The sequence below is a fragment of the Fundulus heteroclitus genome, chromosome 10 (genome assembly GCF_011125445.2).
Source record: "Fundulus heteroclitus isolate FHET01 chromosome 10, MU-UCD_Fhet_4.1, whole genome shotgun sequence".
Taxonomy (NCBI): Eukaryota; Metazoa; Chordata; class Actinopteri; order Cyprinodontiformes; family Fundulidae; genus Fundulus; species Fundulus heteroclitus.
In genome coordinates, this window is record NC_046370.1 from 10,903,552 (window position 1) to 10,930,731 (window position 27,180).

Below are 27,180 nucleotides of genomic sequence, written 5' to 3' on the forward strand. Positions count from 1 at the left end.
CCACTTTTAAATATAAAAACAAACAAATAATATTCAACAAAATACACTTTTTCTTTTACCTTATTTTTTCTTTCTAGTTAAACATTTATCTCAAAATATGCCATGTTTTAAAATTATTATTTGTCCAAAAATGCACCAACTGTTATTATTTTCTTTTATGGTGAGAAAAAACACTAACAGCTGAATTGACTATTTACATAAATTACCTTTAACACTATTTAACAGGACTAAAATGACACAACTGACTAGTATACAAGCTACTGTAACGACTTCATTTTATGGTTTAAAAAGTCATATTTCATGTCAGATCAAACATATTTCATTTCAAACACAATAACAATAAAACAAATTGTATTGTTCAACCTTAGTTTGTGAAAATAAACAGAAAGAAACAAAAGTTTATCATTCGTCAGTCAGGAAAAGATGGCTTGATTTGGACTGAGGTGTGGTCGGATCTGCCTCAGGACAGGCTGAGCCGGTACTTGGGTTACACAGGTGGGGCAGGGCCTACCTGAGGGGTACCGCTCTATGACCGGCAGGTCGTCCAGCTGAAGCGTCGCGTTGCCACCGCTCCGCGTGAACCGCACTACATGGTACTTCCCGTCATTGACAAACTTGGAGCTCTCCTCAATGTTGATGTCGTCCGTGCCAACGTTGAAGACCACCCTAATGTTGCCCTTGTCCTGAGGAGGAGAGGAATGCTGAATGTTTTTATTAGTTCTTGCTCCAAAAAGAGAAATCTAGATTCTAAAACTAAGAAAAACTATACTACAAAGTTATGGCAGATACTACTACAGTAGAGCTTAACTAAAAAAATATTGAGTGGATGGATAGATGTATAGATCATAGATACAGATGAATGGATGGATGGATGGGGCGACAGTGGCCCAGGAGCTAGGCATTCATCCTGTAATTGGGGTTGCCGGTTCCAACCTCTACACTGACCTGAAGTGACCAGTAGGCAGCCCTGTTTATGTCAGTCTACCCTGAGCAGCTATGGCTATGATGTAGCTTATTGCCGTCAGAGTGTTAATGAGTGAACGTACTGTGTACCTATACAAGAACAGGCCATTTATCATGGATAGAAACAGATGGATGGATTGATACAAATGAATGGATGCAAAACCTAAATGACTGGACAATGAATAAACCTAAATATTTTAGCCTTTTCTGTTTATAATTAGACTGTGATCCTAAAAAAAACATAAAACCAAAATCCTGACTCTCTGTCTAAATGACCACAATGTTGTTTAATTATTATAATAAATTTGGTATTATATATATTATATATATAGTATATATATATATATATAATCTATATATATATATATATATATATATATCTATATATACCACAATGTTGTTGAATTAGTATATATATATATATATATATATATATATATATATATATATATATGTTTATCCAGAATTTAAATGTGACTTACATAACCCCCCAAATAAGTTTTCATGAAAACAAGTGTGAGACTCAATTGTACACAAGACTCCTCAAAACTCTTCAAAGTTAAATATAACTTGAGCTTTTTTAATCACTCTGGAGCTTTCCCACCAACAACAAGAGTCCCAAATTATTAATACACAACCCTTTGTTAGACTTAGATGTGTTGCAAGAGAAATGAAGCTGTAGAGACCAAATGCTCGCATTTATAATGATGTGAGATGTTGACTGTTTTGAAAGTTAGGAGCAAACCCTTTTATCTTCTTTAAAGAAGCAAAGAAAATAGGCAAAAAACAATGAAACTGTATTAGACTGGATTTTTGTTTGTGCCATTGTTCTTTAAAAGATGATAAATGAAGAAGACTTCCTAAATTTTAAGAGATAAATGTGATTATTGATCTTTACTGTAACATATACATATATACTGTATATATAATAAATTCTTAGAATATCTTAGCTGAGCAGCTACATTTCCAGTAACTTCCTATTTTGCCTGTGTGCTTGTTATAACTGCAGACATGGAAAGGCTGGTGAGGTCTTGCTGAAACATGGTTGATTAATGAGGCTGTCAAATAAGTCTCAGCTGCTTTGTTGTTCATGCCCCCCCCTCCCAACAAGCAAATAAGTAGGATAAACCATAAAGCATTATGGTTACAGCTGAAATAATTAATGCAGTTAATGAACCACTTACGTCGAGAATGCGGGGCATTGCACGCAATGCGGCTGCAATAAGATAATTTTGGTAGATTTTCTTTTACAATTTAGTGATTGATCTGAAAAGCAGTAACATCCCTGTAGGTTAATTATGATAAACCTGCTAGGTACGTTTGTTTATTTAGCTTGAAGTGATATAGGTGCATCCTACAGTTTATTAGAATATAATTGAAAGATGTGTTTGTCTCAGTAAAATTTATATAAAAAATGCAACTCACTCATGATGTAGATCTGTTATAGATCTACATTATCTACATCTACATTAATACTTACAAATTTCAAGTATTAACTAATGTTCATCTGGATGATTATAACTAATGAAAACACAAGATTCAGTTTCTCAGAAAACAGTCATGGAAAGTTGGGTGAAAGGAAAAACTGATTAAAAGTACTGTGGTTCATCTCATAGACTTTACAACAGGCTTAGAGCATGTTTAGCAGGTTCTCTCTACTAGATGAAGCCTCTTAAGAATCCGCTGCTGCCATTACCGCTTTCCTTTTTCTTTCCTCAACCAGAGCTGCTATTATTTAGTCTCTACTCTGGTCTTTGTGTCTACTCTGTCTCCTTAAGTATGTATGAGGGATAGCTGCAAAGTTAACAACTTGATGCAATCGGCTTTGTTTCCTCAGATAATATACTGTTTACCTATTTGTGAAGATAAACTGAACTTAAAAGCATTGTTTTAGAAATGGGATAAAAGTTGTGATGTACATATTTGACTGTAAATCATGACTCTGACTGTTTTGAATAAACAATGCATTTCTGTACATACACTTAGTGGTGGGCCTTAATCTTATTGTTTTAACGTTATTGTGAAAAGTTTCTTATCATGATATAAATTTTGGTTTATCTTGACAACTATAATTTACAACTAGTGATGTCTGAAAACCCCCAAAACTGCCAGTATTGACCGGATTTTTGCTATTTTCTCTCCTGTTCGCTTATTGAAAGCATCAATAAATATCATTGAACTCAATAATATAATTAAATATATGGTAGTTACTGTCTGCACTTTGTTGATAAAAAAATTATGTTCCATTATTAAATGTTTTTTAAAGGACAGCATTCATATTTATTGGGCTATGATTAACCTAAATGTTATCTAAAAAGACTGCAAGAAGCTGTAAATAGTCTTTTATCATCGATTTTACAGTTATTACAATAGTACCACAATATATTGTTATAAAATTTAAACCACCCCACCCATACACTCAATCTGTCAGGTTAACAAATGCACCTTGAGACGGCATGCTGTGAATCGACTCAATATAAAGAAATGCATTTTACTTGAAATGAATTGATGAAACAAATACAAATTTCTTTTCTTTTTTTTACATTTTTCTTATTTTATTTTTTTAAATGCATACCTATATGTATAAAGAATAATGTAGCCCAGATAGTGCTATTTCCTAAAAAGGACTGTGGGGTCTTACTATCTGTAGCTGAAGGTAGTCTCCAAGGCCAGATGCACTGTCCACTCGGAGTAGAACGGCATTTTTCTGCTGGGTGCTGAAGCCGAGGGCCAGCCGGTCTGCTCTGGTGCTGGGACGCTCATTGGGGGGCCACGTGTAAATCACCACGCCTCCATCCCGGCCAAAGATATAAGTGGTGCCAGCTGGGCAGCGCAGAGAATAGCCAACATGTTTTATATGTCACAGTAGCTGGTTGTCCTCATTACAGATGGTACCACAGCTCAGATGAAGCAAAAATGTTTCATAAATAAGGAACATTTGGCAAATTGGAAATGTAATAGAAACTTTAAATGTCACAGCTGAACTGTTCCTCCTACAGGCCTGAATAAGATCTAAAATCTGCGTTTCCCAAATTATTCACCATCACTGCAGGAGGCTGGGATGACTCACACAAATACCAGCTCATACATTTGTTTGGCTTAGAGGGTGACAACAAAACTATTCTGTATCTCACTTCTAAATGAGGCAACAGGGGATAATCTGGTGTTTAAGGAATTTAGTGCAGTGATTATCTTGCTTGATGCCAGAGACACGGCACTTTTAAGAGATTCAACTGTAGCGGTCGGACTTTTTGTTTAATTTTAGAAGTAGTTGACAGCGCCCTCCTGTGGTGGCTTTGATTAACACATAAAAATCCACAATGCAGTGTTTAAAATATTTAGTAATAGCGCTGGTAGATTAGTTGTTAATCCACAGTTTGTAAAAAATGCAGTTAAAATGTATCTTTGCATCGAGACCAAAAAACACTTTTTTAAAAGAGGCTTTATTAGATATTCGAGACTCTAAAATGTTGGAGGAAAGAGTTATCACAGCCTTAAGAGGCTGCATCATAAACAAAGTCTTCCTTCATTTATTTGTAGGAGAGAATGAAGGAAAATAGTCACCATCATTGCAAAGCGGTCCAGCGTATGAAGTCATGCTGCAGTCACAGGTGAAGCCCTCCCACTGTTGCAAACAAACTCCTTGATTTGAGCAGGAGTCTTCTTGACATGTTGTGCTGGGACCTGCAGTGAAAGACATGGCGACGGGCAAGGTTGCAAAAGTTAGAGGGAAATAAAAATAAAAACACTTTGCTTTGTTTTTTTTTTTTCAGCCCGTTGTTATTTTTGACAGCCACATGTTGTTATTTTGGGGCTACATTTTATTGCAAAACTTTGCGGTCTCCAAGCTATAAACTATTGTGCTTTAATAACATGATTAATCGTATACAGTGCTGGCCATATCTATAGGCACACCTAAGAAATATGTGTAAACACCTTCAAATAAATTAATCTTTTATTGCAGCAGCATAATATCAAACTGCAAATTGATGAAAACTGGAACTTTTAATTTAAGAACATGAATCCAGTTGGGAGAGAACTGTACATGTGGAATATATTTAGATAACAATAACTAAAGTCGACAAAATGTAGTAAAATCAAATAAAAATCACAATAAATGATATCACAAAAACTAAAGTAAATGACAAAAAACAAAAGTAAAACACTGTCTACTAACCTGCAATCAAACATCAAGGAATAAAGATGAGTCTTGAACAGAGATGTAAATGTCTCTTTGGTCTGAGTAGTGCAAACATAATTCAGTAAACTGCTTTGGTGCAGCTACAGCACCAGAGACACCAAAGACTGGTCACTTATCTCCCTATATTCTAGTCTGGATCTCTGAAGATCTGGGAGAAACTGGCTAGTTGCTCTTACAGGAGTGTTAATGTTAAGAAGATCCATTAAGTAACACAGGGATGGACCATTTAGTACTTTAAAACATAATGGCAACATCTGAAAATCAATCTGTAAACGGGAAGTTAGCCAGTGCAGAGATGACAGGAGTGAAGTAAAGAGGAGACCCTTTTTCATGAAGGTTAAAGGTAGCAAACAAACAAAAAAACAAACAAATTCATGCACCGAAATTATTGTTTTTAACAAAAACACTGCTTGCACCGTTTCTGGTACCCATAAAAATCCCTTAAAACTAGCCCGGCATTTTGCGGATATGTATTTTACTCTTTTACGTTCATCAGTATCTCGGAACTCTTAATGAGCAATCATTTACTTTCTGCTTCCCGGAAGCATAAATGTGACCTGACACAGTGGACAATTTGTATAAAGTATTCTTCAAAGTAGGAAAGACAAGAGAACATGCCATTCCAGAGAGGCATACTTGTTTTGATCTTCACAAGTCAGGAACGGGCTACAACAAAATAGCTACCAGCCAGATGTTGTTGCCCATATCTAGAGCCAGAACTATCATTGTAATGTTTAAAAGAACCAGTGTCACAAACAAGGTGGGATGAGAACCCAAGTTTATCTGGACACCATGCAAAGTGAGCAGGATGATAAATACAGTAAAACAAAATCTTCAAAGCTCAATATTGGAGAACAGTAGCAAAGTGGGGCATCATGGATTCACTAAGTTTCTAAAACAATCATTAGAGGATAATTACGAGCCAATATGTCGTTCTGGGTTGATGCCAGAATAAAGCCTTTTTTGCTCTACAATTAGAAACCTAAAATGTGTGGAAGTCGATTTGAGACACTAGCTGGAATCAACAAACACTCCAGATCGGCTTGAAACAGAGGACGAACCTCTGAAAAAGCAACTCACGGCCACCGTGAAGTACTGTGAAGGATGAGTCATGTTGTGGGCCCATATCTCTTCTAAGGAGCCTTGCAGCTCTGCTTGACTGCACAGCATCATGGACTCTCTGAATTACCAGGATGTTTTCAATAAAAACATCACATTATGAACAGTAGAGGTACAAATAAATGTTATTGGTACCCAGAATAATTATTTCTGAGTGTGGGTGAATTTACCAAGCTGCATAATGTACTCGCATTAAGGGTTGGTTTTGTCGAATTGCTTTCACTGCAATAAAGGTTACTTTATGTTAAGGCTTTTTACACATTTAGCAGAGCAGAGGTACCAATGAACGTGGCCAGCACTGTAAATGCTTATGAGGATTTTGTGGCTAGACTTACTAATAGAAGGATGCTGTATAACTGTATAAATAGAACTGAACCTGTATTGGACTGTTACCAGGTGAAAAGTGTGGCATGCATGTGGTGAGTCTAGATGTTTGGGGCAGAGGCTGGAGGAGGAGTTTGACTGTAGAGCCATATATCCCAATACTCAGTCTCCATCATTCTGTCAGTTTCCTCTCGGTGCCTCATGAGGTAGAAAGCATCAAACCTTGAAACTTAGTTCCCTCGTTGAAGTTCTAACATGAGGCATGGAGGAAAGGCTGTGAAATGATTCATCATTGGAGTATTGAATTGGAGCTAAGGAGTCTTTGGGAAAGGGTACGAAGCATGCAGTTAAGAAGCCAGAAAATTGGAATAGTGGGGAACTCAAGCGGATGTAATGCCTCTAACGGTTAGGAGAGGATAAATCGACTCTGACCTCTGACTCTGGATCGCTGGGATCCACACAAACACTAAACATCACTGGGTAGTTTTGTAGCACACTCAGTCGCTCACACTCACACGTCACACAAAGCGATATACCTTGCAGGTCAGCTTTCATCAATGTAACTTTTGTCGGCCAAACAAAAAAGCAAACAAGCAAAATAAGTTAGATGGTTAGTTAATGCACACAGATGCCTGTGAGCTGTTGTAAGAGTGAAGCCGAGAGAGAAAACTCAATGTGCAAGAAAAAAAAAAAAGAGGGCAGGATGAAGATACAGAGAGTAAAACTCACGGCTAACGGAGCGAGAGCTGGGTTAGTGGGTTATCGTAACAGCAGTGAGTTAAAATGAAAACTAAAAGTAGAAGAGGTAGGAACATGATGGCTGGAACACAACTGATGTCATGGCGCCCCACCTTCACATCCTCTCTCCACTTGCCCCATGGTCGTCAAGGCATCAGCAAGAAGGTCCGGGAGGCGGCCGTTTAGATCTAGTGTTGCCAGGCAACCTTGAAATCCCTCTCGAGAGTGAACCAACTTTGGCAGCTCACGGTACATCTCTTTGGTAACACCCCCAATGTATAGATCACCTGTCGAGGAGCATGAAAGGAGGCACTGTGAACTGTTTGATGTATTATAGATTAATCTGTGAAAAAATTATGAGAAGACTTCTCTAGCCAAAAGTCTTTAGCGCGATGCATGGGCAAGGAGAAGTTTCCCTAAATAGGCTCTCACACTGCACCTTTTATCACAACATACTGTGTGTTGTGTCTAAACAGGTTTAGGAGGATCCAAACGTAAAGAGATCAAGTGTATTTTGTGAAACATCAAGTGTGTGCACCGATTATGATGAACTCCTTAAACATATACTGTGCATGTGTAAGGATGCAGGGTGGAAAATATACAGGTTTTTGTCAGGTGTCATTTCTTTCCATAATAAATGATTGCTTGACCATTTTGGGAAGACAGTTCAATGAAGAGCCTAAGATGGCCCCCTAGTGGACAGATAATTATTAGCTAGATTTTGAGTAAACAGGAAAAACTTCCCTGCCATGGCAACCCAAGCATTTAGAATGCTGAGTTGAGCAAATCTTCACAAGTGCAGACAAAGTGTCTGCAGAGCATAGGAAGACATTTTAAAACTGTTATCAGGTAATTTCTTTAAAATTTAATTTAATTGCCCAGGTACCTTTGTACGTTATATATTGCATAAGGTGCAATATTGATGCCACATATGCTACAACATCAGATGCTTAGACAGGCATTGCGGGGACATTATCTCCATAAGACACACCTTTATAAACTACATAAGACAATAATTTGAAAAGGGTTATAAAGAAAAATATGCAGCTCAGTAAAATAAACAACCTACTCCAGATCCACTACCAGATAACAAAGCTGATCATCAGCTAACATAAATTCGTCAGGCTCACATCATTTCTTCAGAAAGAGAACAATGGTGGAAAAACACACATCTTGTTCAAATAAGCCTCTTTACCTAAACACAATAATTAGCACTAGCTAAACATGCATACATTGTGAATTCCACAGGAAAATCTGACTATACTGCTTTAATTTAGTTCCATCTGGCAGAGACAACTGGTGCTGAAAAGAAAGACTGATAAAGAATGTAGAGTTTTGGACGTCTAAGTAAGGGCTGCACAGTATATCATCATTGCCATGGCAGCATAGGGATTAGTAATGCTATAAATACTGTTTGAAATGCAAAATGTAGCCTGTTGGAAGGAGTCAGTGCAGTAGATGTACACATCCAACACAGATGAAGCTCAAAGCGAGTCGTGGAAACATTACTATCCCAATCCAGTTTGCTGGTAACACCGTGCAGCCTTATGCCTAAGTATTTCTTTACTAAAGTCAAAGGAAAGGTTGCTGTGTGTGTAGAGAACAAACATATCAAACATCTTTGAAATAACGGCATTAAACTGCATGATCCGCAACAATAAACAGAATTACTGATGTGGTTCTTTAGGAAGAACCAGGTTGTCATTACTTGAGGGTCTTCCACCATCGTGTGGTCCGTCCTGCTGGTCCTCTGGTGGTTTAGCTCACACTCACTTTTAATCTCATTTTAATACATGAGATTTAAGTAGGATTTAAAACATAATCTTCCAAATACCAGTAGCTGTCAGTGATGTAAAACTAGTATCAGTATATAGAAAGCAAACAAATACAAATACATCTTGTATGTGATATGATTATAATGATGCTATTTTAGCACCAGTGACAGTAGATGCTTTCTTGTTCTTAAAATAAAAAGAAACTGCATCATATTACGTTTTTCATTCAAATCACGTTTTAAACATTTTAACCGCATAATCCAATTAAACCTCGCTATTTCTTCCCAAGGTTACCATCCTCTTAGAAACTCACACCAGCCCACGCCTAAACGTACACATTTTGCAGTTTGTTATGTGGCAAAAGCAACAAATTGACAGTGAATAGCTGTCAGTTTGATTTAATAATTTAAAAACAATTAATCAATTATGCATGCTTTTACCCCAAAATGTTCCAGCGGGAAGTATGGTTAATTGCTTCTTTTTAATGAATGCAACTCTATAAAACAGGCACAGCTCTCATGTCGGTATGATAATATGCAGCCACTGCCTGAAGACACTTAACTTAGTTTAGCACCAAGACTGGAATTTGTGAGATACAGGAAGCTTAACTCTATCCAACGGCAATAAAGAAAAAAAAAACTCTTTTAGCTGATTGGCCAGGAATAGTCTGGCACTTAACTCTTGAAAGCATTACCTAAATTGGTTTCAGTCTTTGTTTTTAACATTGATTAAAGAGAGGCAAGGTGTTAATTAGTCGACTTAAGAGGGGGAGCTAGATTCTTACTTTGTCTATTTCCCAAAGGCCGAACTTCTCCTTTAGCCTTCCAATCATTTCGGACTAATGAGTGTTTAATCATTAAATGCCAAAACAATCTTCTACAAAGTATCAGTCTAATAAATGGATGTAAGCGGCATCAGCGTCAACCCTATAGTTTTTTTTTCTGTTTTGTGTACCTTTTAAATCAAGGTTCTTGGCTCCCATTGTGGTCTGAGTGGTAACTTTGGTGTCAATCTTGACCGTGTGCAGGTTGTTCGTGTCCCGGGAAATGTGCACATTGTGCCAGTGGTTGTCATTAAGCGGACTGTTGGAGTTGCCCTTGATCAAGTGTGCTCCGTTTCCCAGGTCAGAGATGTAATGAAGGTAACTGGGGGGAAAAAATGGAGAAAGGGAAGGGTTAAAGAGAGTGAGGAGGAGGGAAAAGGCAAATTAATCACCATCGTGATGAAGACCAACACAGGGTCGCACACTTCGGGGCATTATTAACTGTCTTGTACAAGCTTAATTACAAGGCTTAAAAAAGAGGTGCTGGGCTTGTGCATTTTTCATATTGTATTTTTAACAGTCCATTTTAACCTTACTGTCAAAACCTTCTCTTTATCAAGGACAAATCCACTTTGAATAATAAAAAAACGCTTGTTTTTCTGGATAAATCTTTCCCATTTTAGGTCAGTTAAAATCACTAAATTATTTATATTTGCCAGAATAATGATAATGTTTTTTTTAAACAATGCATCACTTTCTAAAAAGTCAGACATTTACATGCACTAAACTATTTGGGAAAGCCCAGAGAATGATGTCATGGCTTTGTAGGTTGCTGTATTCGCAATATTTCAGACAAATGTGAATGTATTTTGAATCAACACTTCCAACAAAATGCATCTGAGTGTAAAATCACGGAAATGTCTAAAACAAAAACCAGACAGGGTTCTATGAACCTCAAAGGGCCTGGTTCATCCTTGGGCACAAATTCCAGATGCCTGAAGGTACTATGTTCATCTGTTCCAATGCAAGTATAAACACTGCATGAATGTCCAACCATCATACCGTTCAGAGAGGAGACAGTTTCTGTGTCTTAGAGAGAAGCTGAAGCTGTTTCAAGAGTGCTGACGGAAAAGGCTGAAGCGCCACTCAGGGATGAAGAAGCTGTTACTTCAAAAGCAACATGGGAAGTAATATTACAGCATACAAAAGCACCAAATTTTGGCAACACTTCTTGTTGTCTGCTGAAACTAAAATTAAAGTGTTTGGCCAAAATGATCACTAGCTATGTTTCCATCCAATCATCATGTGAATTTTAAGCAAACTTTTAAAATGGCGCAGAAGAAGAAGAAGAAGAAAATGCTAGTTTGCCATCGTTCCACCAACAGGTTTGGAGTGAATTATCCAGCCTGCGCAAAGCATAAGTTCGTCAGAAGAGCTATAATAAACAAGAAGTAGAGGTTGCAAACTAGCATGGACCACACATCCGAGAAAAAAACTGAGAGGATTTCAGGAGTGTGTTGCTATCAGGCAAGTTGTAATTCTTCTGACATGTCAACTAGCATTGGCAATGCTACATGCCAATGTCCGGAGACGTAGAAAGAAATGCATTTCTATGCACGTTATGGGAATATCCGGGAAGACGCTGATCAGTCATGCGAGGTAAATGTTCGCTACGTCAGAACTAATTCGGCAAATAAGATTCCATCTCCGGTTTGGTGCATTAACTCTTTTTCGGAAAGCCAAAAAGCACCTCAAGAGAGCGTAAAAAACGTTTTTTTGCCAAATTGAGAAAGTCACAATTTTTGCCATTTACATCAAACTTTTCTAATTCAATTAAAATCACTTCAATTTTTTTGTCTGATTTAATATTAAACATGGAGGAAAATAAAGAAGAAAATATTGCTTTTCATTCAATGTATGTAAATATTTAGTTTCTTTATAGCTTTATATATCCCAGTGTATCTAACAAGAGGATACTACATACTCATGTATACTTTTTTTATTCTTCAGCTCACCCTTTAACCAACTCAATGACTATGAAGTCATTGCCGTCTCCCCTGTTGAAGAGAATAAGACCGTCCGGGGACGTCGTCTTGAACTGCATGAAGAGGTGCATGGAGTAGTAGGCCTGCAGCGTGGGCAGCGTGACGAAGCTGGAGCGGGACCGGAAGGTGATGGGGTCAGCCACGATGCTCTTGTAACCGATGACGGCATTGAGCTCGCAGTAGTCGATGTCGCCGTTCTTGCACAGGTCGATGTAGGGCATGCCGTTCAGCGTCAGGCCCTGTAGGTGGCCAATGAAGTTGGAGGGCACGATTGGCATGAAGCGCTTCTCTGTCACGATGCCCGTCTCCACGTTGTGGAACTCGAGCTGGGTGTGGTCACCCGCCATCTGACCTGGTGGCGGTGGGGGGTAAACTTCAGAGGTGAGGGCTCTGGACAGATGTAGATCTACTAGTGCTGATTTACTCAAAAGCAAACACCTATTTCAATGCAAGAAGTGCTGATTACAGTACTTAGTGGACATTTTCACTTACACTTTAAAATGTCCTCCATGAACAAATACTATCAACCAACCAATTACTGTGCAATAAAAGTCAGAAACCACATCTAATGTTTTTATATTTTCCTTAAAAGGAGCCGAAACCTTGTTGCAATCCTTTAAAGGGGATCAGCAAATCTTCAAGATTTTTGAAGGTTTTTAAAATTTCTTCTTTGGACTTTGACTGACTTTTCTCTATTTTTGTTTCCAGTCCTTGCAACTGGGACAGCATAATATAGTTCAGTTTGTGCTTAAACTGAAACTGGAACGGGCCTAAAAAAAACCTTTAAAAATCTACTCAATTTCTTCATGCTATTTACTCACAAAATTAAGCCATATCAAGATAATGGACAATGTATTTGGAACTACTCTTTATTTGAAAGGAAGCCGACAGAAAATAGGGTTGAGAGAGAGGGGTAAGACATGCAGTAAAGGTCCACGGGTCGGCACTTGAATCCAGGACGGCCGTGTTGAGGACTGAGCCCTCCGAATGTAGGTTGTGTGCTCTACCCCTGTGCCAGAAATGGAACAAATATTCCTGCTGGTGCTTAAATAATTAAAAGAAAACTGGTTAGTTTGTAATATTGCTGTATCTAACACACACATATTTTATTTTGATCACAGCAAAAACAATTGGGTACGGTGCCGGAGGTCCTGAAACCATAGGTCTTACATTTTTGGCCCACTTTTCATCATCTCTTGACAAATTTCATGCCTGAACGATTCAAAGGTCAGAATTAACTGGCATTTATTCCTCTGAACGTGGCTACCTACTGGACTGAAACTGAAATTAATGAGGAGGCAGTTACTGTCCAAAGAAAAACCTGAAAGACCTTCAGAAAGTATGAAGAAATATTGATCGAGACCCTTTCTTAAGAGTGCAAAAAAACATAAGAATCTATCTCCTTGAAACTTAAATATTAAGACCTTTGGACATATCTGCATATGAATAACGTCTTGTGCAGTACATGAGGAGTGGACAATAAAGACCAAGCTGAGTACAAATTTACAAGGCTGCAGTGGTTACCTTCAACAGTCTGCAGGTCGTCCACGGTGAGTTTGAGGCTCTTGCCGCGTCGGACTACCCTCACCGTGTGCCATTCATTATCATTGAGCCCCGACCCAGCAAAGATGGTCTCTGGGCCTTTACCTACACATAGCCCAGAGCACCATTAACCAAATGCACAAAGAGGTGGAAAGAAACAGAGTTGTAGAGATAGAAGAAAACCAGAAGGAGAGAAAGCAGAAAGCCAGGCAGGTTGAATAAAAAAAAATAAAAAATGTGAGGACAGATTTCGAGGAAATGGAAGCTGGGAGCAGAGGGAGGGGGGGGGGGGGGGTTCTCATTCATATCCTGGGGAAACATACACCTCTGTTGCACCTCACACAAACAGACAGACACATCTTCTTTGAGATACAGCAGAGAGACAGGTGATGATGCACACACAGGCTGAAGGATTAACATAAGGGAATGCTTTGGGTGCCTAAGATGGAGACTATGAGTCACAACAGGCCCATCTAGTCCATCTGTGGATAAACAACATCACCATGATGACCACCTTTCACAAAAAATACAGCTGCAAGTCTTTAGGGGTATGTCTCTATGGGCATCAGACATGGGCATCAGAGACTGAAAACTTTGTCCTTTCTTCTTTGCAAAATAGCTCAGGCCAATCAGGGTGGATAGAGAGCGTCTCGTAAAATCAGTTTCCAAGTTCTGCAACAGATCGGATAGAACCAGGCCTTTGACTGGGCCATCCTAAAAATACACATATACATATACATTTAAACCATTCCACTGCAGCTGTGGCTGTAGTGTCACCTCTTTTACGTCTTTGAAAGCTTTTCCTGCTCTGCATCAAGCTTCCTTCACCTTTCCATGAACTTTGACCAGCCTCCTGTCTCTGCTGAAGAAAAGACTCTCGACAAGAGCACCTTCTTCCAACATGTTTGCCACCTAATAGCTTTTCTTTCAATGATAACTATCTTCACACCACTCCTTAATAACGCCTAGATTTGTGAAGTACACAACTAATGGCTATTCTGTGAACATATTCTTCCACCTGAGCTCAGCAGCTCCTCTGGGGTTACCTGCCTCTCAGTAGCTTCTCTGCACAGTGCTCTCTTTGCCCGGTCTCAGTTTAGGCAGTCAGGCTTTCCTTGGCACTACTTTGTGTTGGTCAAACCCAATATAATCCCAGTAAATAAAGTAAATCGATGTTTTGTGTTGTAATGTGAAATATATGAAAAACCTCCGGTGATACAAACACTTTTGCTGGATACTGCAATTTTAATTTGCTTTTCACCAAGAGTGCAATGCTCCAACTGACCTCAGGGTGGCACTACACACAGAGGAGCCACAGAGTGCTCTCCAAGGTGCTGACATGCAGCAAAATGAAAGAAGCTGTGATGTCTTTGCATGATGTCTCTCTCCCTGTCCATCTACAACCTCATATCTTCACATACTTGACTGCACACATCTGACAGACTGACAGCGTCCTCTCGCTCCACACTTTACAACCACCCCTCCAACCTTGAACATGACACACACACACACACACCGAAGTCACTTTCCTTCTCCGAAGAGCTTTGGGCTTGTGAGGTGTGACTGAATCTGCTTACAGTGACCTATAGGAGGTAATGACGGTGCATTGGGGAGGGGGTGGGGGGGTTGAGAAGTAAACTGACCCGAACAGATTCTGCTGCAGAAAATGTCAAGCATGTCTACATCAATCACGGAGGCACGCAGGCAGGGCGCGTACACAAACACAAACTCGCAGGTAGGGAAAAACGCTGACGAGCAAACTTAATTAAACAAATATGAGAAGTCGATCAGAATGGAAGTGGCAGCGTGAAACGGCCGAGTGTGCGTTTGCGGAGCTGAAAGAGCGCGTTGTCCATTAAGAGAGGACACAGGGTTCCCCTGAGGAGACTCAGCTGTGCTCTAGGCAATGCATCTCATCCAGTTACCATGGATCACTGCTTAGCACCGGAGTAAGGCAGGAGAATATGTGTAAGCTTGTGTGAGTTGATGCATGCATGTGTGTGTGTGTGTGTGTGTTAGCGTGGTTCTCCACATGTAACTGAATACTCAGAGAATGAGCAGACTGAAGTGAGAGGGAGGCAGTGATCTGTCTCAACCTGGGAGCAGACAAACACGCACCTATTTTTGGGCAAGAGTTAAAAGGGCATCGAGCATGATGAGTTGAGACTAATAGACTGTCTGCAGTCTGTCAGCTATTTGCTGCAGAGGAAACACAAATCAAAGCAAATAAAATAAACCACCGAGGATTATAAGAGGGGGGAATAATGAAAACAAAATGGAGAAAAGCAATTCATATTTCATTAGCTCTAAATAACAAATGGCTTTTTTTCCTGAACGATAAGCCTCAAATCTCTGCAATGCTGAGGCTTTTATTTGACTGCTGAGTGGACTGTTTCAGTGGCGCCTGGCTGTTAAATAAATTTCTCCTTCCCCCCTTGAATATGATATGCATAATTTATTGTATGCACAGAGTGCCAGAAAAGTGGCTGCCTACTGAAATCTTCATTGAGACGACCGGTCTAAAATTGGCCAGCAGACATTCAGAGCGGCAGCGCTGTGTGGCTAGCAGGGTTTCTATGGCAACTGCAGTCGTCCATTTCACCACCTCTTCGCCGTCACGGAGTTCCCCCACCACCGCCACCGCCACCACCACCACCACGCTCTTTCCTTACTCCATCTCCATCTCGCTCGTTCTCTGCGGTCGTGACAGAAGCGCCACGTGAGGGAATTAAAACTCCGTCAGGGGACTCGGCTCCGATCGCGGCGGGATAGATGGGAACGTCGCCCAGAAAAAAACGCACGGACTCACAAGGGCGGTAAAAAAGAAACACGGCTCAACAATGGGTTTTGTGTTTAAAGGTAAAACAACGAGCTGGAGAAGTCCTTCATTCATCCACCTGCTCTCTCTACTTTCTTCTTAACATGCTTCATTTTCCCATTACCCCTCCTACTCATCTTCTCTCCTCTTCCTCTCATTTTTCTTTTATTACACCACACCCAACACACACACAGACACACACACACACCCACACTTCCTCTCCTCCATCTATCCTTCTCTGCTAAAATGGCCGACCTGGAAAACCCTGGCCCTCAGCAAAAAAAAATCGCGCCTCTCCCTGCAGTGTAGCCTGACATGCACACAACTCCCATATCTCGCCGTTCAATAACACGCATATGTATCTGCAAGCAGACATATGGCACAAAGACGTGTTGAATAAGAGATTAAGATGAAACGGATGAACATAGGACAAAAGGAGTAAAAACTGGTCAGACACATTAAAAGCACTCACTACAACACACACACACACACACACATACTGAGGAGGAGGAGAAGGAGGAGGGGAGGAGTTAGGTGAGATGGAGGATCACTTACTGGCTGTACAGTTTATCCTGATACAGTCTGGAGGGAGAGCAGAGCAGAGGGTTAATGCTGCACACATAGACATATACTCCCCACGCCCTGGGGACGCACACGCCGACACACCCTGCGCGTACGCTTTGCAAATACACTGCTGAGGAAACACTCACTGGACCATAAAATGGACTCTGTGTTTTCTTATAACAGTGTGCTGCAAAATTCATCTTCTCTGAGCGTGAAATTTGTTGGTAAATCTGTAGAAAAATTGGAATATTTCAATTCGGACATAAAGCCGGCGGGGTTATTGGCTGCACCGGCCCAAGCGACAGCTTTAGATTGAGATGGGTCATGTGAGTCAGTTTGTCTAATGACACCTGTAGCGTGAACCAACATTTGGACTTTGGCATTACATTATTTGGACTCTTTGTTTTTCTGCCTGCTTCACCTGGGTAGCTGGACTTTAGGATTTAGACAAAATTAAACCTAATTTAGAGAGGTATTCTGAAAATATTAGGCTGGACTTTCAAAAATAGTTCATGTTTTCTATGACAGTCCTAACTGTTATATAATTTTGCTTGTATGTTAATCACCATTATTGTGGCAAAGATCCTTGTTGATGCATCTGCACAAGCTTTATCTCTCAGATGCTGAGAAGAGAGTCCAAATTTGGTAGTGTTATATTTCCCAATATCAATAACTAGTTTCCACAGCTGCACCAAAATCCACTTCTGACTGGCTACTCTGTATCCTGTGACAAAATTTTGGTGATCAAAGAAGCTCGAAGGGACCCAGTCCTGGGCTCTGATCAATTTTTTTGGTCTGAGGTTTCAATAAACTTGTTTTGCATTATGGCTGCACAAAAATCAGTAAGTGCAATAATAATTAATCAGGCTACTGTTAGGACTGCAATAAATGTTGGATATTATATTTTTTGCATCATGAATTCACATATTTCATGATAATATATTGTAGAATCTGTGGATGGCGTCTCACTATGGTAAATGTTACGCACAGCTGACAGACTATAGTGCCCAAAATGCTTAAGGACACAAATGAGAAAGAGAGGAGTGAAGAAAACAGGGATTTATCCAAACTGATCTAGTCACTGTCATATTGGTAAATATAAATGCATGAATTTATAATTTTGTGGGGTGGTTTCTTTTGCAACACACCCTAAATGGCCTGCCAAGCAGTTTTTTTTTTTTGCTGACTGTCATTGGTGGATGTGGAACGACCGACAACAGCACGTGTCAGACCAAAGTAAGGCATCTTTAACTTCCCCATCTTTGGGGCTCTGATGCTGAAAGCTGAGAAGGATTATCCCGGTGGTTCCAGGACTTTGAAAGAAACACTTGTTTCTTTTCTGCCCCTTGTCAGTCTTTTCTCTTGTGTTAAAATAGGTAATTAAAGTCTGAATTAGACCGCTGAAAGAACCTTCCTCTTGACATCTCAGAGCCAAACGAATTGTCGATAACTTTAAAGGGTTTAATCAGCTTTAATTCTTGCCGGAAAGTGCATTCATCTTTTGATAAACTCTTCCTTAATCTATCTTATCTGTAGATAAATAGTTTATGTCTGTCTTATTTTATCTAGTGTTGTTTCATCAGCACTAACTGGACATTAAATGATTAATCGATGCGATTTTTGCTCTGCGAGAAGTAAACAGTTAATTTTTCCATCTTCATTCTTTCAATTAATATTAATCATGAAAATGGTAAGAAACGTCCTCTTTTTAAGTGACAGGTTATGAGATTCTTTTGATTTTTCATAATCAATGAGACTGACTGGTTTATCGACAGTCAAGTCGATTCAAGTAGGTGATTTCCGCTACACGCTGAACACATGCCAGTAGTTTAGTCGCCCATTTAGAGGAATAATCTTCACAATAAGCACGGAAGATTAAACCCTGTCTCTTTTTTTTTTTTTTTTTTTTACCTGCGATGCCTTGGTGTGTCGTGTGGCGTCAACCACAGAAAAGACGTGGCTGCAGACAACCAGAGACCAACACATGCACCCCTCTGTGAGGATGTGTACGTGTGTGTATGTGTGTGTGTGTGTGTTTTAGCTTGTGAAAGTAATACAAATTCATGTGCCAGTGAGGCTGAAAATGAACAAGAAAAATGAGCTGCTTGTATGTGTGAAGTCAACAGATTGTGTGTTCTTGCGCTGATAGTTTGAGGATGTTGGGGATGCACAGGTCTGCTGGGAGTGAGCAGAGAGAATGCAGCTTGAGGCTTGACCCTCTGTCTAACTGTGCTCGTTGGTGTACATGATCGGTATATAAACAGTAAGCCACATACAGGTAAGACAATATGCTTTTGGTAACACAGAAACTGCTGTCCCTGGTAAAGGTGTGCAAAAAGCCTTAAAATAAATAGCAAATTTTAAACTTTTTTGGAGTGACATAATCTCTCCCTGAACAATGTGGAGAAATCCAACCTTTAATCTGAGAACATTTATTTTACTGGGGAGAAAAAAACTAAGTAAATCCAATTTGATTGAATAATGTTTTTTATTAGCTGCATAATTATTCTTTCCTAAAACAAAGGATTTAAAATAACTGAAACATATTTTTTATTTTATACTTTATTGTTGTAGGTTAATAACAGTTTTTCTTTGGGATTTCTAATTAGTAGTCAATGACTTTCTGCTTCTTTCTATCCAAAGCTCACAGTTTGTGAACTGCAAAAAGCAGCATCTTGGCATCGCCTAGTCTCCATAACAACCTTTGTTTGAGAGGCATGTGAGAAAAAAATGCCTTTTCTGACCTTCCTTCACATGGAGGGATTGCTAAACTATATTAAAACTTTAACTGGATTGGACAGCCTTTTTCAGATGAGATTATAGCTATAATAATAACAAGCAATAAACACTCCAGATGGGTCAAGAGTGAAACAAGAGATGAATATGTGGAGAAACATGTTAATGCCCATTGCTAAGTACGGTGGAAAAACTGTGATGCTTTAGGCCTGTTCCTCTATCAAAGGCCTCATTGCTTGATAAACTAAAAAGCTGGTGTCTTCTGCAGGGAAACTGTTTTTTTACGTCTTTTTTCAACAAGATAATCATCCAAAACATTAACAAAAAGCAAAATTACCGCACAAATGTTTCAAAAGATGCACAATCCACCTTCTCCCATGGCCCTCTCAAGATCTAAGATCTGACTATTATAGAAAACCTACAGGGTGACCTTAACAGAAGCAAGCATAAGAGAGGACCCGGGCCTCTTGATGGTCCAAAAAGATCCTTCAAAGGAGAATGGAGAGAAATCGATCTCTCTCTTAACGCTCCAACCTTGGGAAATGTTACAGGAGACTGAAGGGGGATGGAAGTGCAAGTTGTTACTAGAAGTGATGTTTGTGCTTTACGTGATTTAACAAAAAAAAAAAAAACAATTACCACTGAAGAAATGTACTCAAAATAAAAGTTGGATTTTATTAAATTTTTTAAAAGGGATCATGCTACTGTGATAAAAGATCAATTTATGTTGAGGCCTTTTATAGATCCTCACCAGGGATGCCAGCAAATTTGTATCTCTTCCAAAGTCAGTAACTCTCTCAAGAACAAGTCAAATTACTACACATTGAGTGTAATTTTCCAGATTTGTTCAGAAAAGCAGGGCAGAATTATTATTCAACATATAAATCTGTGCAAGGAATAGCCAAGAGGCTGGTGTCAGCTGCATTCCCCTGACAGGTAATTAAAATTTAAGATCCTACTTTGTGTGTGTGTGTGGGTGTGGGTGCGGATGGGTGTACCTAGGTTTACAGTCAGTCGGACACGGCCGCCATCCAGCTCCAAACGAAGAGTGTCTGCCGAGTTCCGGGATGTGGTTGCCATGAGAATGCCGTAGGCCCGCTGGGAGCGAAAGCGTAGCGAGACGTCCTCTGCCTCAGTGTGCATCACCACAGGCAGCTGCACCTTCATAAACTTACTGCCGTCGTAGGAGAGGATGGTCGCATCTGTGAAGGAAACGTACAAAAAGGGACAGATAAGACCGGAGGAGAAATATATAGGAAAGATGATTGACACAGGGGGGCAGGGAGGGGGTGGGCGGAGGTAGGGGAAAAGAAAAGCACAAAAGCATTGTCTGACATTGAGTGAATCAGATTTAAACATGACAAAGTATGTTTCTGTACTGCTGCATCCCCTTATTTCCCCCGCCGCGACATGCTGAGACTCAAAACCTGCTTCCGACAAAATTATCCCGTCACTTTCCCAACCCTGATTCATCATCACTCCCTCGCCTTGGAGGAGAGGGTGCAAAAATAGCTGCAGCTGGTTGTCTGGCCCCATTATCCGCTTAAATCAAAATGCAAGGTGCCAAGTGTGTTAGCCGCCGCCGCTGACATCCCGGACCCTGGAGTCATAATGTAACAAGCTCAGGTGATCCCACTTTAATGTCTTTTGCATAATCATTTGCATATTCATAATCTTCTCTCCCTGCTACCTGCTGGGGCCAGTCCCTAGCCGCTAAACTGTTTACCTCCGAGAGCCCCCTGTTTTTGTTGGACAATTACATCCACACAACTACATGCACTCCCAATGCATCTGCATCATTATTTCTTCTCCTCCATCTTCCGTTTCTCCTGTATCTCGCCACGCAATTTATGCTTTGGATTCGCTCACCCTGTTTCTGTGTGAGACGGTTGAAACTGAGGGGAAAAAAAAAAAAAAAACCCTGGAAAAAAAAAACAAGAGAACAGGAAGGGAGGAAGGCGTCATGAATACTGATGAGCTAAGAAGGAGGGAAAGAGAGACACAGTGTGTGTGTGTGTGTGCATGTCAGAATAAGTGAGTGAATTTAAGTGTGAACAGAGAGGGGTTTAGTAAAGTGAGAGCAGGGGGAGAGAAAATAAGGACAGAGCACGAAAGGGAGGGAAAAGACGAGGGAGAGGCAGCAGAGCTCTTGGCTAAAATGCAAATGAACCCTCATTAACTTGAGGAAAAAAAGAAGGTGGTTGGCCTGTTATATCACAGATAACATAAGTAACAGCCACACATATACCCACTCGGGCGCACACGTGCATGCATTTTTGATAAGCGAGACAGCTGACTAAATTTTCCAAACCACAGCACCTGACTCACAACCAGCCAAACAGAGGATGGAGAGTCAGTGAGAAGGAAGAGTGCAGGTCTATGTTCGCCAGGAAATTAAAAAGAAGGCGACAGCAAAAATGCACCCTGGCTGTGTCACAAACCATTAAATGCCCGTAGCTTCCACTAAATGGTTAATACCAATAAGAAGAAAGAATGAAAACCGGGATATTCTGTATTTTGCCTGGCGTCAAAATTAGGCTAAATGTAGCATCATAACTTAATTTCTGTTTAACCCATCACTTCTTTTTATGATATATTAAAAAAGTCTTTATATACCCCCCACACCATAATACCATCTGTATGTTACAGCTGACATTGAGACTCATCAGACCGGACACTATTTTATAATCTATTATTCTGCAACTTTGGTGATCCTCTGTGAACTGTACCCTCCGTGTTCTGTTTTTAGCTGACAGGAGTGACTCCCAGTGTGATCTTAGGCTGCTGACGCTCATCTGCTTCCTAGTGCTTTAAGAGATCGCATGTGGAAAACCTTCACTTAAGCAGTCTCTGTAAACCCTGAGAGACGCTTCTGTGTCAAAATCCCAGGAGAACCCTGGAGTGGTCCTCTGCTGCTGTAGCCCACCTGCTACAAGGTGCTACAAGGCGCATTTAGAGATGTGATTCCACTTACTGTGGTCGCAACAAATGGTTGTTTGAGATGCTATTGCCTTCCCATTAACATCAAAAACAGATTTTTGTCCACTCAGCTCTTGCCAACGGGATATTTTCTCTTCTTCCAGCCATAAACCCGAGAAATAGTTGTGGGAGAAAATCCCCGTAAATCAGCAGTTTCTCAAATACTAACAGTATCCGTCTGACACCTAGAACCATGCCACTCTTAAAGTCACCTTAATAACCTTTTATACCTGTTCTGATGCTCAATTTGAATTTAGCAAGTTGTCTGCCATGTGATTGGCTGATTCACTATTTGCTAACAAGCAAGTGAATAGGTGTTCCTCTTAAAGCAGACGGAGAACATCAGATTTTCACTGAGGCAACCTGTTGCCAAGTGTACCACTATACAGAATCAGTCTCATATGACACTTTCAAAGCAAACGTTGTGTTTTTGAGTTGTTTTACAAATTACATGCAATTTTAGTTCAGGAACCTCATATTTAAGGATGTTTTAGTTCTTAGAAACAGGCTGTGAAGGGATATTTAGAATCACTTGCAGTGAGGTTTTATGAAGTTGTTATCAGCCTTCAGCATCTTACTAACAGCACTAAGAGTTGTTTAAAGGGGACATATCATGCTTTTTAATACATTCCTTTTCACATTTAAATCTGTCAGTTGTGATCTACATAAAGTGGAACTGCAAAGTTTTGGTCTGAATTCCCTGTTATTGTTGCTCCACAGCCCCTCTTTTACCCCTGTCCTGAGGTTCGCCTGAAAACAACTCGTTTTGGTGCTGTCTCTTTAAATGCAAGTGAGGCACTTCACACCTCGTTCCCCCTCCAGGTCGCAGAGCTTTCCACTCCACCCCGCTCGACCAGTTTTGTGTTAATACACCTAACAACCAACCATTTTCATGTATCCACTTGTAGCGTCAGCATCCTTGAGCTTGGACTGCAAAATTAGCTGATTTGCGAAATTGGTATGCTGGAAGTTTATGACCTTGTTTAGCAGTTTCACAGCAAATAGTGTGACGGTATTGTTAAAAAAACAAACAAAAAAACATGTAATACAGAACAGACAAATCTGAACGGCTTGAAAAACATGACACAGACCAAATACAAAGATATCTATGCAGACTCCAAGTACACAACAAAATGTAATTATGGGCTAAACAAGTGGATTTTGCATAGGTCCCCTTTACGTCTGGATGAACAGAAAGAAAGTCTCGCTTGGAGCTAATTGCCTATCAGAGTGAGGGCAGTTCCAGAGCAGAAATTTGCCATCTTGAAACAACTCCAGTCAATGTAAACACCTTTCAACAAACTTATGCAGAGTTGTCACTTTGAAATTGAAAGTCGGCAATGTTGATCATAAGCAATGCCGATCATAAATCTCGTACTCTGTGTGGAGGCGTCTGCTATTTTATTTTAGCTTTATACTTACCTCTTGGTTGCTTGATCTTATATGTGAAGTTAAATGGGAAATTCTGTTTTGCAAAATATCTGTTAGTTTGGCTAAGGCCTGAGATGTATGCTGATGTTAAGATAACTCCAAAGATGCTCACACACAAAACTCAAATAAAATTATACTATTAATTTGGGAAATGCATCAATCGATTAGCAGAGATTGGAACTGGCCCCTTTTTTTTTATTGTTCGGACTTGTGAAAAGCAGCCAAAATACATATTTTTTTCTTGTTCAATAAATGCAGAAAAACTAATAACTCTGACAATTCGGTGCACAACCACATAAACCAACAGCATGTACCTTGATGCATTTTATTTAATTTAGTAAAAACATCATATAAATTCTAGAAACATATGTTTTGATGCATCAAATAAGACATATATATATATATTATAAATGATTCATTTTCTAATAGATTCGGACTTCTGTCAAACAACCAATAGGACATGTTTTTCACTTTTAATGTGTTACTGTCTTTAGAAAACAAAACTGGAATTGGTCAAAATAGGAATTGACTGATCAATCCACAAAGAAAACCAGAAACTGATGTCGGCCAGGAAAAGCCTGATTGGTGCATCTCTTATTTTGATTTGCACATGTTATTTATGTAGCTTCAATGCTCTGCTGAGTTCTCGCTGACAAATAAAAAATATCTAAAAAAGCTTCAGATTTCTAGCTGCACTGACTGCACAACAGAAATAACTCCAATGTACTTGTCTCAATACAATGTACTGTCATTGCTGAAATGTATTATTTCTCATTAGCATGTTGGTTGTACTACTTAAAATACATACATCAATATCTGGGTAGATATACTGCCTTTCATTAAAATAAAATACTTTTCTTGTCCAGTCAGGTTTCAGGTATCACCTGCTCCATCCTGATGTCAAACTGTAGTCATGCAGGTTAGAATTACTGTAACTACATCTGTTTTTAACATACTTCTAATAATAGTTTATGTTAGCAAAGAAAAATCAATTGAAGCTGTCTATTGGGAACCTAAATCCAGGGCATCTAACATCTTCACAACTGGGAGTTTTAAACTTTTTAAATTATTGCCCTAACTGTTGATGCGGGCAACTATTTATTTAAGTGAGTAACACTTACATTCTTAGACCGCTGTATTTTCACATATTTACCCATAGCTATTTCTAAACGTTTTAATTAATGCATAGACTATAGATAGTTTGAAGCCATTTCCTGACATATAAACATCAATACACGTCCGCCTTATGGTACAATCTGCGTTATTGTCTTGCTCATTTCAAAGGTGGCTAATTATTAAAAATATGTTTATCATCACTGAATTAATTTGCAAACGTAAATAAATTACAATATTCACCTTAGCTGCAATAATTTTATAGAAATTCTTAAGTGTGTTAATATCTGCAGCACTGGTAATTGTGTTAAAAAGAGGCATTTCTAATATGTGGAAGTTTTTGTCCAATTAATAAATGTAGTTTAATTAAATTTTTTGGACTTTTTAAATTTTTTTGTGTGACCTCTTGGTATAGCAATAAAAAAAAAGTAATTAAGGCTTCTTACGCATCTCATATGCTCAGAGAGGTGAATCTTTTTTGTCGTACTCATCGTCATATGAATGAAAGTCAAGATGAATCTTAAAATAAGTGGAAAGAGAAAATTAATGTCTGAGCCAAAGCACAGTGACTGTGTTTGTTCAATAAAGTAGAAAGAGAGAGGGGGAAAAACAAGAGAGTGGGAGAATGAGGAAGGGAAAAAAAGGGATGGAGAAACCGCAGGTAGAAGGCATAAACACGGCCAATGACTCCCTCCATCTGCTTCTCCATCTGTGCTTCCTCAATCCACTGAACCACCAGTTAGTGACCCCTCAGTGCACACAGAGAGGGATGAAGAAAGATAAAGATGGGACGAAAGAGCATCGGAAAAGAGGAGAAAAGGGGCTTGCTGCAGATTCTTGTCCTCTGAAATAAAACATTTTCATATCAACACCTTTCAGGAAGCCTGTGTGCATTTGTGTGAGCTTTACGTATCTGCTGTTAGATGATAGCACAATCATCACTGGAGACGCATCAGTGGTTGTGACACAAACAACATTTCGACCTTATTTTTTTTTCTTGTCTGACTCCATCTCGCTTCTTCCAACAGACCTCTATCAGCCCCTCTGTCATTTTGCTTTCGATGTGAACTCGTACCTTTTCTCATAACTCTCTCTCTCTCTCTCTCTCTCAGGCAGATTTTCTATTCCCATCTCACACGCTGTCATATGGTGGTTCCAACCCGGTGAATCCTCCCCCTCCTTCCCTCCTCCCTTCTCTGTCATGGCTCCCACTCTGCACATTTCCTCTCTCATCGATTCCCAGTCACTACACCTATAGCAGCCCAATAGTCCTGTCTGCAGCGCTGCTTCCTCCCACTACCTCTCTTTCACCTTTGTTCCTCACTCTCCTTTCCCTGCCTGCCTTTTTACTACGCTGGCTCTGACACAAAAAAATGTGCAATTTTAAATGTGGAGAAAAACAAATAACAGATTTAGCTAAAGATAGAAATCCAAAGCTATTACATTTATTTTGCTGCCGAGCATTTTACTCTTTTCACCTTATTTTCTACCAACAAAGTTAAAACATTTGATCATAACATACTGATTAGTGGCTTGGAGAAGTGGGTGGTATTGTCTGGTTCTGTGCAAGAATGGTTCAGATATAATTTTGCTGACTAGGGCTCACATATAAAAAAAAGATTCTGCAGTTTAATTAAAATTGTGTTTGTTTCTGTACCTTAGGTATAAATGGTGGCATACCAATAAACTACGTATCCCTACCTAATGCCCTCTTCATCTGCCCTCCTCTCTGCATCAGAAGAGAGGTAGTTGAGGGTAAACTCCATTTCAGCTCTTTTATTTGAAAAGGACTTTAGTCACATTTTTATCTGCCATAAATTTTTATGAGGGTGCCTTTTTAGCACATCAGAGCGAGTACTGTCATGCTGATGTAATCTGCTAGGATGGGGCTTTTAAAGGAAGAAAAGCATAACTCAAAGGTATAATGAATAAAATTTTTACGACCCAGTATAACTGATGATCATAATGTATTTTCGACGGTGGATGGGGGTGTTTCTGACTTAACTACTTCAGACTATTCGCCCTTTGTCATTCGTTGTCTGTCACTCATTCTATTGGCATTATTCAGT

The 27,180-nt window shown here is 39.6% G+C and overlaps 1 protein-coding gene across 14 annotated transcripts in view; it reads right to left on the reverse strand.

Moving 5' to 3' along the window:
* Positions 1-27,180, reverse strand: part of nrxn1a (neurexin 1a) — a 102,866-nt gene that overhangs the window by 20,931 nt on the left and 54,755 nt on the right. For 9 of the 14 annotated variants that reach the window (XM_036142006.1, XM_036142009.1, XM_021322169.2 and 6 more), the window contains 9 exons: positions 20,587-20,790; positions 16,844-16,870; positions 13,453-13,575; positions 11,899-12,280; positions 10,075-10,265; positions 7,459-7,632; positions 4,528-4,647; positions 3,605-3,786; positions 512-683 (listed from right to left, as the gene is read on the reverse strand). In XM_036142006.1, the coding sequence (XP_035997899.1) occupies positions 512-683; positions 3,605-3,786; positions 4,528-4,647; positions 7,459-7,632; positions 10,075-10,265; positions 11,899-12,280; positions 13,453-13,575; positions 16,844-16,870; positions 20,587-20,790 (1,575 nt within the window). The remainder of the gene's footprint in view (positions 1-511; positions 684-3,604; positions 3,787-4,527; positions 4,648-7,458; positions 7,633-10,074; positions 10,266-11,898; positions 12,281-13,452; positions 13,576-16,843; positions 16,871-20,586; positions 20,791-27,180) is intronic. The other 5 variants (XM_036142008.1, XM_021322186.2, XM_021322182.2 and 2 more) reach the window with 1 other exon arrangement.